At 33.9% G+C, this 15,575-nt stretch overlaps 1 protein-coding gene across 3 annotated transcripts in view; it reads right to left on the minus strand.

Moving 5' to 3' along the window:
* Positions 1-15,575, minus strand: part of DNAJB14 (DnaJ heat shock protein family (Hsp40) member B14) — a 51,212-nt gene that overhangs the window by 22,435 nt on the left and 13,202 nt on the right. For 2 of the 3 annotated variants that reach the window (XM_054553304.2, NM_001133075.1), the window contains 2 exon segments: positions 12,593-12,764; positions 5,177-5,322 (listed from right to left, as the gene is read on the minus strand). In XM_054553304.2, coding sequence (XP_054409279.2) covers positions 5,177-5,322; positions 12,593-12,764 — 318 coding nt within the window. 3 annotated transcript variants of the gene reach the window in all.

The raw sequence follows: 15,575 nt of genomic DNA on the forward strand, positions 1-15,575 counted from the left end.
TATAGGTAAGGCGTCATTCCTCTTTTGCTGTTTTCAAGCCTTTGTCTTTAGTTTTCAAAAATTTGACAACGATGTGTCTTGGTGTGGCTTTCTTTGGGTTTATCAGTTTGAGGTTCATTCAACTGGAATCTATAGGCTTCTATCTTTTGCCAAATTTGGGAAGTTTTCAACCTTTAATTTTCTGAGTACCTTTTCAGCTCTGCCCTCTTTCTCCCTTTCTTCTAGGACACCAATCACCTAAATATTAGATCTTTTGCTATAGTCCCACCTGTCTCTGAGGCTATGTCCTTTTTCATCTTAGCTTATTTTCTATGTTCAAATTGGAAAACATCTATTTTTCTATTTTCTAGCTCACCAATTATTTCCTCTATCTGTCCATTCTGCTGTTTATTCCAGTCATTGATAGTTTCTATTTTTGAGTTGTAAAATTTACATTTTGTTCTTTATACCTTCAACAGCTTTGCTCAGACTTTCTATTGCTTTGCGGAGATCCTTTTAAGCTTATTTGTTGTTGCTTGTTGAAACATTTATATGACGACTCATTGAAACATTTATATGATCATAAACATTTATAGAGTTTGAGATATTCCTGGTTCTTAGACTGACAAGTAATTTTCAAATGAAACTTCGTAATTTGGGTATTATCTTATGAGAGTCTGGATCTTATTTACATATTTTGTTTTTATTGTATTCCTCTGACTCCACTTTGGCAGAGAAGGGGGAATACCATCTCATTGTTCCTAAGTGGGAGTGGAAGTCCAGGGTTTTTCCCTCGGCCTCTGAAGACACTCAAGGGGAGGGGTCCCATTGGATAGATACGTAAGTTCCCTTATGGGAACATCAGGCCTCCACTTACATCTCCCTGGCTAGGAGGAGAAGAGATACTTCATTACTGTTCTCCATTTAACTTCCCTGATCCCATAAGGAAATGACTTTGTTACCTCTGGGTGGTGACTGAAGTCCTGACTGTACATTAGGCTACCTACGATACTACCCCAGCAGGGAGAATGAGCACCCTTTTACTGCCAGGTGGAGGTGAAAGTCCACATGATCTCCACTGACATCATGAGGGCAGCCTTTCTTACTACCCAGCATAAATGAAGGTCTAAGCTATCTAGTTAATCTTCTCTGTTACCATCCCAGCAGGGAGCTTAGAGCATCTCATTACAGCATAGAGGGGGCGGTAGCATCTCATTACAGCACAGAGCGGGTGGTAGTCTAGGCTCTCTACTCAGACTTTGCTAGTGTGGGTCAGGGTGGGGCCACAATTTTTCCTGTGGTATTTGCAGTAGAGTGGCTACGGTTTTTCTGTCTTTCTAGGCTATCCTGATCATTTGGCTAGATAAGGCAGGCTTTTCTTGGGGCTTTTCTGTCTATATGTATTGGTGTTTTGGGGTTGCCTACTCCTCCAGCACCTAATCTGGGATATATACGGGGTAAAAAAAATACCTAGGCCAGGCATGGTGGCTCACACTGGTAATCCCAGCACTTTGGGAGGCTAAGGTGGGTGGATCTCGAGGTCAGGAGTTCAAGACCAGCCTGGCCAAGATGGTGAAACCCCATCTCTACTAAAAATACAAAAAAATTAGCTGGGATTGGTGGCAGGCGCCTGTAATCCCAGCTACTTGGAAGGCTGAGGCAGAGAATTGCTTGAACCTGAGAGGCAGAGGTTGCAGTGAGCCGAGACTGCGCCACTGCATTCCAGCCTGTGTGACAGAGCAAGACTCCATCTTTAAAAAAAAAAAAAAAATACCTAAGCAACTAACTGCTGTGTTGTTCTTTGAATACTGAGGTCCCTACCTAGTTGGTCTACCTTTTTTCTCTCCACCTTTCAGAGTCTTCCATGTTTGTTTTCTTTATATTATATATTAATGTTTGGGGTTTTCAGTTGTACTTTTTGGGAGAAATGGGGAAAAGTATATCTGTCCTATCTTCCTGAAAGTGGAAGTCCTCATGGAATTTTAGATCACCCACCACCTCATTCTCGCTGCCAAGGTTTTGCCATCCCCTCTCTTCTCTAACCATAGAAATCATGCTAACTCTTGAGAAAACTCTTAACTTTAACCTTAACTCTAACTATTATGAAGGCCTTTCCAATTACTCTGCTCACAATGAGTCTTCATCTTTCTAACTTCTTTGGACTTCTGTAGTCTGTTTTGGTATTTAAATATAGTTGGTCTTCTGTGAGGTCCTGGGTAAATCTGAGTCTCAATTTTCTTATTTTTGAAATGAGAATGACACTGGTCTCTTAACTATTTGATGAGATTTTTAAATAAGCATTAAATTTAAAAATGGGGATGAAAAACTATGTTTGTTAAATGTGAGGTATTACTATATCGCAAAAGTTCTGTGTAAGGTTTATTTCCCCTTTATGAACTATAAATTCTTTGGGGAAGAGGATATCTCAGATTCTCTCACTGTATTTCTCTACAAGAACTAGCCCAAATGGCAGAATTAAACTCCTTGTTCTTAGAGATATACTCTAGATGTTCATATTGAACTACCAGAACTAATACAAGCAACAACTCCCATTCCACTATTACTTGTCAAGCAAACACATAAACAACTAAATCCATGCCCCATTACTACATTCATGTGTATGTCAATAGACACAGGTATTATTCAAATAGTCTCTGAAATACTTGGGAATCTTTGAAGATAATGTAGATGGGTATGTTTTGAAGACGTCTACATCAGAAAAAAGGAAAGGAACTCATTTCATTAAAATATTTTTTAAAAATATGTTTACATGTATTTTGCAAGTCGCTTTACATGTAAATAAAATATTCCCCTCTTGGGAAACATATAATCCTAACTGGAAGGACAAAATAGCTACATGAACATATGAGTTCATTTAGTCCATTCTCCTTGAGAGCAATCTTTTTTATTTTTAAAGCTTTACAAAACACACAAATGAAACATCTCTTCATTTAATTACTAATTACCTCTTCTTTTTCTATTCTTGAAGGAAATGAAAGCAAGTAGTTTCCATTTTCTGTAAAGTATTTTAGTAATTACAGAGCAATCAATCCATACTTTAGCTTTTATAAAAAAGACAACGGTATTGTCTTTGCTCAGAGATAAATGGCTTAGTATTCCAAAAACAGACTGATTGGTTAAAAATAAAATAAGATGATACAGAAGATAATGAGAAGATCCTGTGTGCTAAATGAATGAAACCTGACATTTCTGTGTGATGATGCCATCTGTAATATTTTCTAATTAACTACTGTTACTCGCCAAGCATGTGTGGATTACAACTTGAGTTTTCTATGCAGTTTCCACTCAGTGAAAAATGGGCTCATCAGCCAATTCCCTATTCTGATCCTCTTTGGGACTAATAAACTGGCATTCTGATTTACGGGTAATCTCTTTGTGTATTGAACAATGTATCCTCTCCTCAGATATAAATCACTTCCCGGCATGTTGGTAAGTATTAAGTTTCTAGTTTTGCAAAGCGGAGCACTAAACTCTGAAATGTACCACAAGAAAGTGTAACCAGCTTTGTAAAACCCCAATGAGTGTCTAGCTGGCTTCCTTAGGTGACATCTATGTTGCTAACCTATTCAAAACGCAACACAGGCTGTAGAAATATGTTACATACATTTAGTGTTATTCAAAGATGCTAACATGACTTCAATACAGAAGTGGAAGAAATAGTTTAATATTCTTAGCATTAATAAAGAATTAACATTGAAATCACTTAGCAGATCACAAACATACAAATAACCCACTGACAAAATATTTTAAACATTTTTAAAACTCAAAAAATTTTAAATTAAATTTGTGGAACTCATAAATCTAAACTCACTTTTAGCTTTTGGGGGAATATATGATAATAAATTAGCTATTTAAAGATTTCAGTTACTTTTTCTGGTAACTGTGACTGCATACATTAGGCTCAAGCTATAAAAAAAATTAAACAAATATTTATTCTATTTGACAATTCCATCAGAAATTTCCCAACTTTCTGTACTATTGAATTATAAATTAACCTAAGTGCTATTATCTGTGTTATTTTTAAAAATGAAAGCTTTATTTTTGTTTAATAAAGGTGTGTATTTGGAGGAAATAAAATAATGGCACTATTTTCTGGACACATTCTTCAGGTAATGAACTGACGGAAATGTAATTTGCAAGTTAGTGTTTTCGAGTAAAGCTTTTCCTGTACTTTCAACATGCCACTTTTACTTTAAGGAAACAAACTGAGACAGCTCTCGCTGTCACAGTGGTATTTTACTTTCACCAGCACCACTTTGGCAGTGGCTTTTATTGGAATATATTATTAATTCCCAAATGTATTTTCCTTGGCAACTTCCTTCAAGAAATAAAACTGTTTTGGAAACAATCTTAACGGTATTTTCATGAAGGACCAATTGATTCTTCTATCTTTTTGGAAGATGTTTAAAATGAGTATCTACTTCCAGTTATTCTAAGACCCCACCATTGTACTGTAAACATTATACACTGGGTTTATGAATGCCAAATTCACAAGAATGAACAATTACAAATTTAGGAATTTAACTATGAATTAGAAATTAATTATTACAAATAAATTGTATTTAACAAAATATAAAACTACAAAATTACTTCTCTGACATTTATTAAATTGGCAAAAAATTTAAAGAATATTGGGATGGAAAATAAAAAATAAATAGTAGGCAAGAGGAAAGATATTAATTTTTAAAAAGAAAAAATCACATTAGCTAAAACTAGATATATAAAATGAAAAAACTGGGCAAAGTTTAATAGAAATAAAAGAATACTGGGGAGATATTTCTTAAATATCCAAATTCCAGACAGTCTCTTGTACCTTAAAAACTCAAAAAAACTATATTTTGCTTTTAGTTCATTTAGAACCAGATGACAATACGCTAGAAGCTCATGCATAATCATCACCCTACTTGTTCCTGGTAAACAAGAAAGCATGCATACGTGCCTAGAAAAGTTACTTGAGACTGTATCAGAACTGGAATGTTGCTTTTGTGAAGCCAAACTGCATTTGTTTGACTTCGGGTATAACCAGTTAATACTGAAGTTTTAAAGGATTTTCCAGACTCTTGCTTGTGCTGGTCTCTAAATGCACCAGTCCAAAAGCAGAATTTAATATTCTGAAACACTGTAAAGTGAATTCTAAAGACAGCTTAGTAAAATTGCTTTAAAAGGTTTACTTTACTTTTAAAAGCATCTGTTGCTCCAGGTGCATGGTTTTTGTCTGGATGAAACTTCAAAGCAAGCTTTCTATAAGCTTTTTTCAAATCTTCATCACCAGCATCTTTCGTAACTCCAAGTACTTCATAGTAATTTTTACATTTGTTTATGCTGTGAACAAGAGAGTGTGTTATAATGTAAATTTCAAGGAAGACGGTCATATAATATCTCTAATTTTTAATTTATTAGAATACTATAAAGAACTATCTGTGGACTCTTTCTCAAAATCTAATGATGGCTTATCCCTTTAAGGATTAGTCTGCTTCATTCTCTTTTTCGACCACAGACCATTCCTCCAACCTCTTCCCGAGTCTAAGAAGAGTAAACCATGAAAATGTCCTTAGTGTAATGTATCACAACTACAGAGAAGTAAAGCAAAGCCCATAATAATTGTGGATGAAAGTCAGAGCATATATTGTAACTAAAATGAGACAATAAGAAGAATTTTTTAGTACTTGTAAGTGGACAAAGAAATTCCAAAACTCCTCAAAAGTATGTCACAGCTAAGAATGAACATGCATTACATTCCAAAAATTTTGTTCTTGCATAATGTAGATCTAACCAACTATCAAAGCAACAGTTTAGTACACGCAAAACAACTGCAGTAGTCTATGGTTTAAATGTCAAATTAAGTTAGCCCAGTTATTTCTTTATTTATTTTTGATATAGATGGGGTCTTGCTATGTTGGGGCTGAGGCTAGTCTTGAAATTCTGGCCTCAAATGATCCTCCCATCTCAGCCTTCCAAAGTGCTGGGATTATAGGCATAAACCACTGCACCCAGCCATCCCCGTTATGCCAAAGATAATTTATCTGTGTCACTCTCTGAAAAAAATAATATCTCATGATAAAATATAACATGGGACTCAAAAAATGTTATCCCTGATTTTCATTGTGATAAGCACATTTCTAAAGATTATATACATACAGTTTGTACCTTAAAGATTTAACAGATTTAAGCCTGAAATCTTTAAAGTATATTAGGATTAGAAAATAAATACTCTGAATGGAACAGAGAACATTAAGTACGTGTGGATGCCAACCTTCTTCCACAACCTAGTAATTTACTTTCACAAAAGCCACAGTACATTTTCAAAATTTTTGGAGAGTACTTTGCAACTTTAGATGTGTTCCATGTGCAGGTGGCTTGATGACAGAGGTAGTGACAGGCAAAATGATCTAGGGTATAAGTGGACACTGGCAGCGAAAGAACTGCAAAGACTGACTCAAAGTTTTTAAAGAAAAGAGACAAGATTTTTTTTTTTTTTTTTTTTACTATTACACCTATTAGTTATCACAGTGCTTGGCAAACAATAGGGTCTCAGTAAATATTTTTGAAGTAAATGAGCTTTAGCTTTCTTTATATAATGAAGGCATCTATCATTTGTTATATGAACTTGGGGGTAAAAAGGGAAAGTAATATAAAATTATACAAATTTACAGAAATTAAAATTGGATTTTTCTACTTTAGATACTTAAAAACATTAACATACATCAATTTTATTCCAAAAACATGACATTTCTTTTATTTAGTCAATAATATTTATTGAATACCAACTATGCCCAGACAGTGTTCTAGGCATTTGACATATATCTGTAAACAAAAAAAGAGAATGATCCCACCTGTGTAGACACTCATTCTCCTAGAAATGTTTAGAAACTATGTGATAGAAAAAAAGGAAATGGGGGGCATTTATAAAACATCTACTGTGTGTTAGGTACAGGTCCACCATACCATATCAATGTTCCAATATCCATAAAGCTCTGAAAAATCAAAGTTATTCTATAACTAATTTGACTGCATAAAAAACTGAATTCGACTCTAGATTTTGCCTCTAGGCAACAATCTGACCTGAAAAGATGTGAAGCTACTACAGAATCTCCATTCATCCCATTTAAGTGTGAATACCTGTATGTTTTGCTGTAGAAATGTTACTATTTGTTATGGACTGCTGCCCTAGACTCTAAGATGTATAATATTTAATAAACTGTCATCCCTTGGTATCCACAGGGGATTAGTTCCAGGATCCTCCCTCCTTGAATACCAAAACCTACAGATGCTCAAATCCCTGATATAAAATGGTACAGTATTTACATATAACCTTTACACATCTTCCCATGTACTTTAAATCATCTCTAGGTTATAAATAGTACCTAAGACAATGTAAATGCTACGTAAATGGTTGTTACACTATATTGGTTGTTTAATTTGTATTATTTTTTATTGTTGTATTGTTATTTTTCACCAAATACTTTCAATTCAAAGTTGGTTGAATCCACAGATGCAGAACCCATAGATGTGGAGAGCCGACTATATTAGTACCTTTCTAAAATATGAAGAATTCTGAATTCCAAATTGCATTTGGTCACAAAGATTTCACATAAAGAATTGTGGAATTTTATTATACTGATTATTTTACACAAATTATCTCATTTACTCCTCATTTGGTAGATATTATTCCTATTTAACCAATAAGGAAACCAATCTTTGAATGGTTAAGTAAATTGCCTAAATTCACATTACCAAGTAACAGATGAGAACGAGGACTTATTTCTTCAACAAAAATTTACTAACCATTTACTTTCTGTTAGGCACAATTTCAGATGCTACAGTGGTGAATAAAACCGTCAAAATCACATTAAATTTACAATTGGGAGAAGAACAAGCAATAAAAAAATATATAAGTAAAATATAATGTACATCATATGGTGATAAATATCTGGAGAAAAATAAAGAAGCTAATAGAAACAGAGAAAGGAAGGGCAGGCCTCCTATTTCAAATAAGTAATAAAGGAAGGCCTCACAAGTTAAGAATTCAAATCTGTTCATTTGACTTGAAAATCTTGCTGTCTCAGAACTGGAATACAGAAAAAAGGATACCCTTCAGACTTCAAAGTGACCTATCATCTTCCTATTTCTTTCTTACAATCAGTATTGAAGCTGACTCTCTTACCTCCCAGATCTTTGCAATTGTTTTTGGTGCTGAGCACACCTTCTCTGCCTCTCTTCTTGGTTAGCTAGTTTCTACAACTTCTCCAGACCCTGGCTTAGCTCTTCCTTTTCCTAAGAATCCAAATTCCTCAGGACTAGGTTTGCTGCCCCTCTTATATCCTCCCCACATCCTCTGAACTTAGCCTTATCCCAACAATTACCACAGTGTACTACAGTTGCCTCTTTACTTGTCTGACAACACTTCTAGATCACAGATTCTTTGAAGGCAGGGATTATGTTTTGTTCACCATATATGTTAGATGGATGGACAGATGACTTTCAATTTGAGAGCAGAAACGATGAGGATCTAAAAAGTCACGTTCAGATCAAATGTGATGAATGCTGTCATGAAAATGGAGTTGGTACTAAAAATCATTTGGAATAGAAGAGAAGCAGTTAACAGAAGTGAAACAGACTGTGAGACAAGGTGTAGAGGTACGAATATAGCAGACACTACATGAATGCAAAAAATAAAAGGTAAATTAAACACTGAACAATCCTAAAGCCATTACTACTTGGTTTGAGTGTGTAGGATGTTTAATTATGTTCCAGATTAAGCCTCTAAATTGTCTTGTTTATAATTACTGAGCACAAAAGCCTGGTCAACTTAAAAAGGCAGCTGGATAGTGTAGACAAAGTGGTGAAAATTTGCAGTGCTCTAGATAGGGTCATAAAGCTAAGAATTGCCACAAACCAAAAAAAAAAAAAAAAAGGGGGGGGGGGGGCCAGACAGGAAAAACAGTTATTTCACTAACTCTTAGCTGTATCCAGCTCCACCATATCTTCTCTGCACTAAATTTTTCATCATATATTAGAGAAGAAATTCTTGAGAAGCTGGAAGTTATAGTCATCATCACCAATGGACAGCCTGAAGACTATGTATTTGAAGTAATGCTCCAAATATACCCATTCACCTAAGTTTTCACACCTGAATGAGAAATTATCATTCATATATCTATTTTCATTCATATTGTTGTTCATCATGCTCCTTTTCATCAGCTACATGTGTTTGTCACACTTTTTATAATCTGCTGCTTTCTAAAAGAGTAAAACCTTCTCCTGCCTCACTGAAGAATTAAAAGAAATTAAAAAAGAGTAACCCATTATCTATCTTGGAAGGAAATAATGTACAACAAGGCCAAAAGGATCTGTGTGGAGCTCAACAATGGGAAAACTCTGCCTGGTCCAGACTTTATGTCTTCTCTTATGTGCATGGAAGCATAGTTGGTGGGAGAGGAAGGTCATTTTTCGATTCTCTTTTTTTCATGTGTGCTATATAGCTAATTATTTAAATATACTCCAAATTTAACTAGTGTTTAAGGAAACATTTATTTATTCCTGAGAAAAAGAATTACTTATTTTATAAGTTTAGCAAAATGATTTCTTCTGAAAGAACTGAAGCTTAAATCAAATCTTAAATTCAAATCCCCATAATTAAATTGACTTAACAGTTGTACAGTGTTTCTAATTGATAAATACAATGATACTCCAGTTAATAATTTCACACTGATCTTGTAAAGTTTGTAAATGATGTATTAAAGTTTTTCAATGGTATACTAAAAATTTCAAATAAGATCCATGACAACTTTGTCTCAATTATTTTTCAATATACTTCAACTCAAAAAAAACAAACCGCCAAGTTTAACAGAATATTAGTTTACAAAGTTACACACTTTCTCTTCAGTCTTACTGTAAGCTAGCTCTTACTTATGCAACGGATGCAGTATTATTGCAAGACTTCTCCCCATTGAGCCAAATTGTCACTGAGCAACTTGTTTGCATAATCGTGCTAACCAACAAGATAACATGGCTTTCTTCAGAAAAATCCCCTGTGTATAGGTAAAAGAAAAAACAAAAACATACATCATGTAAGTGTTTGCTGGTGATCTGTACCCTCACTAAAGCAACACTTATGAAGGCTAATATAAGACAAAAGGTATATTCAGCTAAGAAACTCACATAAAGTACAGACTGAAGTATTTTGAAAACTTGGGGATTCTCTTAGAGACTGTTCCAATCATATTTAGTCCCCAAAATAAAAAAATTACATTTAATTAAAAAGGTATAATGAGATTATTGACCAGAGGACCAATCTCTAATACAGGTATACTACTAAGCTATTTCTTCCACTCTTAAAGAATTCATGGTCCCAAATGTGGCTGGGCATCAAAGCTAAATCAGCAATACTTCATTCCCTTTGCTTTTCTCCTCTGCAAATATTCCATACTTTTACCACTCTCTTAAGCTTTCAACCTCATCTCTTTTCTTCTAACTCTCAGAAGACAACCTCATCTCCAATTTGACAGAGAAAACAGAAAAACTCCTTCCACCTTTTATGTCTCTACCTGTCCAACTCTGGCCACATACAGAGTGTATCTACACTCAGCATCATCTTTCATTCTTCCATTCTCAAGGTGTCTCCTTGCCTACAGCCAGTTCCTCTGGGCTTTGGAGAACCACACACACAACCACCCACATATACACAAAACCAACCCCACCCCACATATATATATAATCAATACCAGAACAAAGAGGCATCAATGCTCTTCCTTCCTTATTTCTACCACACCTTGGACTACTCTTCTTTTTCTTTCCAGGCTAGGGTAGAGGAAATGAAGAAACAGACTTTTTAAAATAACACCAGATTTAGGAGAGTCTTCTTTTTCAAAACTTTCAACCATAGTTTTTTGGTAAACTTTCAAATATACAGGTGATTCTATATTCTTAAAAAAATATATATCTAATACATTTAACTTTCTTTGAATCCTTCATTGAGAATATGTTCTCCCAACATAAACTAAATCCTATAAGCAAATACAATTTGTTTTAGGATGTGGTTTCCAGGGTTTCAAGCACACTGCTTACTAATAAAAGTTTTTTATGAAATAAATTCAAAAGTAAGTCTCTCACTTATTCACTTCTTTCACTTATTCAGCTACATCTGACACAGTACTATAAGTATAAAAGTAGCTAGCAGCATTATTTATATTCTCAAAGTGCTTCACTACCATTCATACTAATCAAATACTCTACCATGGCTTTACCACGATTAAGGAATCCTTTTTTGTTTGTTTGTTTGTTTGAGAAGGTGTCTTGCTCTGTCGCCCAGGCTGGAGTGCAGTGGTGTGATCTCGGCTCACTGCAACCTCTGCCTCTTGGGTCCCGAGTAGCTGGGATTACAGGTGCCTATCACCACGCCCGGCTACTTTTTCTATTTTTAGTAGAAATGAGGTTTTGCCATGTTGGCCAGGCTGGTCTTGAACTCCTGACCTCAGGTAATCTGCCCGCCTTGGCCTCCCAAAGTGCTAGGATTACAGGAGTGAGCCATCACACTCAGTCAGAGAATCCTTTGTAATCACTCTCAAATAAAATGCTACAATGAAGCTTTAGCATTTAAATATATAGGGACAAATGCAAAATATAAATATATGGGTATTTGATTTTAAAATTAAGATATGGTAACAAATCACTTTCCTTAATAAATAAAACCTGTATCTCAAAATACACTTCAATTACAAATTATGGTAAATAAAAAGTTGAGAATGGGGTAAAAAGGTGAAAAAAGAAATAAAATTAAAAGAGAAACAGACAAGAAAGGACAAATGAGAAAGACTTCACCGAACTAATTTTAACTACTCTTCACTTGAGTTAGTTCACTATATTATGATTCACTCTCCATGACAATTCTTGAATTAATCTCTGTTCAAAATCCTTAATCTTTAGTTTCCCTAGCAAAGTAATATCAGCACAACATCAATACAGCTTCCTTAAGCTTTAGCAGGAAACAAAACAGACTTTTCTCTAGTGTTTCAAACTCAAAGTTTCATTTCATTTCCAGAAAACCTTTTACTTATAAAATTAAAAAAGCCAGATACCCAAAACCCAGTTTATAACTTTTCAACTCTAACATTTCTGCGAAAGGACATTATAGTGTCTGCATATATATAAAGATAGCCCTTCAAAAAGAATATAAATAGAAAAAAATCCTTCACTAATATAAGTAGGAAATTGAAAATGTTGCTATTACACTCAATATTCCTCTCATGAAATTCTCCCATTTTCATCTATGTAAAATAAAACAATTCTTCATCCTCTTTTAATATTGCTACATAAACAACATATTGTGTGAAAAAGCTGCAAGAATTTTTCTTAAAAAAATTATTTGGAAAAAGCTTTGTAACTTGAGGTTACTTTAAAAAATAGAATATTCTATAGAGTTGGTACTTTACAGACCAGTTTTATAAAGAATATGAAGCATAAGACACACCCAGAGTTCAATTCCTTGATGTCTATTCTTCTAATGTTATATTTCACTTTTTTCAGGTGTTATAACGTCAAAAAATACATTAATACCAATTATGATTGAGATGTAAACCATATTTATTCCTACCTGAGAACTCCATCTACTTGGTCTTTGGTATAGCCTTTTCCACCTTCACCACTACCAGATGTGCTGTCCTTTGTGCAGTTAGGCTTGCTTTGATCACCACTACCTGATGGTTTTCGGCAATGAGGGCTATTTCCAGCCGTGCTTCCATTTTTCATAATTATTTCCAATAGTGCTGTAGAAAGATAAAGTACACTGTGCCTGTTTACATCAAGGTACATACACAAGATCCTGAGAAGAAAGTTTTAAAGCAGACAAATTATGAAGTATGTTCTCCAAAAAGATTCACCATAGGATCTTTTTAATTAGCACGCATTCCCCTATGTACTTAACTGTTTACAGAACACTAATCACCATCTAGAAGTAGAATGTTAAGTTAAAGCTAGTAACTTGAGATTATAATCATTCAATTATTTATGACATAATTTTATTTGTCATATCATGTGACACAGCAGATTACCAAAGAAAAAGAGGTAAGTCATTAAAGTAGCCAATGAGATCATCCACAAAGTAACAGAAATTTAGACTTCCTGTTTAATTCTCAACAGCAACAATGGGAGCCAAGACCCTGGAATATTATCATCCAAATGCTCAGAAAAAATAAACTGCTAACTTCAGTTATGCACTAATTTCCCAGAAAGTGCACAAGATAAAAATATTTTCCAACAAATAGAAAATTTATCACTAAAAGATTTTCACTAGAGGATACTGTAATATATACATTTCAGGCAAAAGGAAAACATTTACAGATAGGCTGAGATGCAAAAAGGAATGGTAAGCAAATAGTGTGGTAAATATGAGAGTAAATGTGAACAATGAGTGTAAAAAATAAGTCTTATCAAGGATTTGCTTTTTAATAATCTGGGGAGGAGAAGCATAGAAGTAGGGGTAGAAAGAATGTGAATGAAATAAGGTTGGCCATATATATTCATAATGGTTAAAGACAGGTGAGTGATAGGGAGTAATTATACTATTTTTTTCTCCTTTTGTGTGTGCTTGAAACTTTCCATAATAAAAGTTAAAACTAAACATAAAAAATGTTAACAAAACTAATGGAAAAAAAGGGAAATCCATCATCATTGTGGATTTTAACACATTTCAATCAGTAACTGATATAAGGTAAATTTTAAGAAATCATTGAGGATACAGATGACTTGGACATCAAATTTATAAGCTTTATCTAAGCTTATAAATTTGGGTATAACATTATACCCAACTAGTGAATATCCCTTTCTCACAGGCCCACATTATCGCTAGACTATAGAGTGGTCCTTTTCAAATCTCAGAGAATTATTACCATATATATATATACCACAATCTATGAGCACAATACAGTTACATGAGAAATCAATTACAAAAAATGTAACTAAAAAAATCACAAATGGGTTGGAAAAGAAAAAACAAAATAAAAAAAATCTAGACAGCTTGTGTATCAAAGAAATAATTACAATAGAAATTACAAAATACTTAGAACTGAATAGAAATTAAAATACTACATATCAGAACTTGTGGGTCAACAACTAGCCATCCACATGCAAAAGAATAAATTTGGACTCCATCACACTGGACACAAAAATTAACTCGGAATGGATCATGAACCTAAGTGTAAGAGCTAAAGCTTCAAAACTCTTAGAAGAAAACACAGAAGTAAATTTTCATGATGTTGATTTAGGCAAAGTATTCTTAACTACAGAAACAAAAGTAAACGTGATAAAAGGAAAACAGAGAAAATGGGCTTTATCAAAATTTAAAACTTTTGTACTTCAAAGGCTATCATCAACAGAATGGAAAAAAATGTTTACAAATAACATACCTGATTTTCAAAAAAAAGTATCCAGAATATATGAAGAATTCTTACAGTTCAGTAATAAAAAGATCAAAAACACAAGTTAAAAAAACGGGTGAAGGATCTGAATAGACAATTTCTCCAAAACAAACAAACAAATGGTCAATAAGCACACAAAAAAAGTTGCTCAATATCATTAGCTATTAGGGAAATAAAAATCAAAACCACAAAGAGATGTATCACTTCACACCCACATCCAAAAGATGAACAATAGCAAATGTTGAGAAGGATGGGGAGAAATTGGTACCCTAATAAGTTTCTAGTGAGAATGTAAAATGATGCTGCTGCTTTGAAAAAATCATCTAGTAGTTCTTTAAAAAAGTAAACATAGTTACATTTGACTCAACAATCCCATTCCTAAGTACATATCCAAGAGAAATGATACACAAAAACTGATTCACAAATGTTCATTGCAACATTATTATTCACAATGGCAAAAAGATACAAACAACCAAATATCTATCAACTGATGGATAATGATATATCCAGACAATGAAATATTTTCAAAAATAAAAAGAAACAGAGTACTGATATGTGCTACAACATGAATGGACCTTGAAAACATTATGCTAAGTGAAAGACTCCAGTCACAAAAGATGGTATACTATATGGTTCCATTTATATGAAATGTACAGAACAGGCAAATCTACAGGGACAGCAAGTAAATGAATCGTTGCCAAAGCTGGGGGTGCAGGGGAGGGTAGAACTGGGAATAAATGAGGAGTGACTGCTAAACAGTAATGAGGTGTCTTTTTGAAGTAAGGAAATGTTCTAAAATTGATTTCCATAATTGTTGTGCAACTCTGTCAAAATACTAAAGAAACACTGAATGGTATCATTGAAATGAGTGAATTGTATGGTATGTGAATTATGTCTCAATAAAGCGTGTATATATATATACACACACTCTCAATATTATGTCTCAATAATGTCTCAATAAAGTGTGTGTATATATACACACACTCAACTAGGTACCAATCTATCAGTTATTAATGAGAAATATAACATAAATAGTCTTTTTTTCTTTTTTTTTTTTTTTTGAGACTGAGCCAGGCTGGAGTGCAGTGGTGTAATCTAGGTTCACTGCAACCTCCGTCTCCTGGGTTCAAGCGATTCTCCTGTCTCAGCCTCCTAAGTAAC

The sequence above is a fragment of the Pongo abelii genome, chromosome 3 (assembly GCF_028885655.2).
Source record: "Pongo abelii isolate AG06213 chromosome 3, NHGRI_mPonAbe1-v2.0_pri, whole genome shotgun sequence".
Lineage (NCBI taxonomy): Eukaryota > Metazoa > Chordata > Mammalia > Primates > Hominidae > Pongo > Pongo abelii.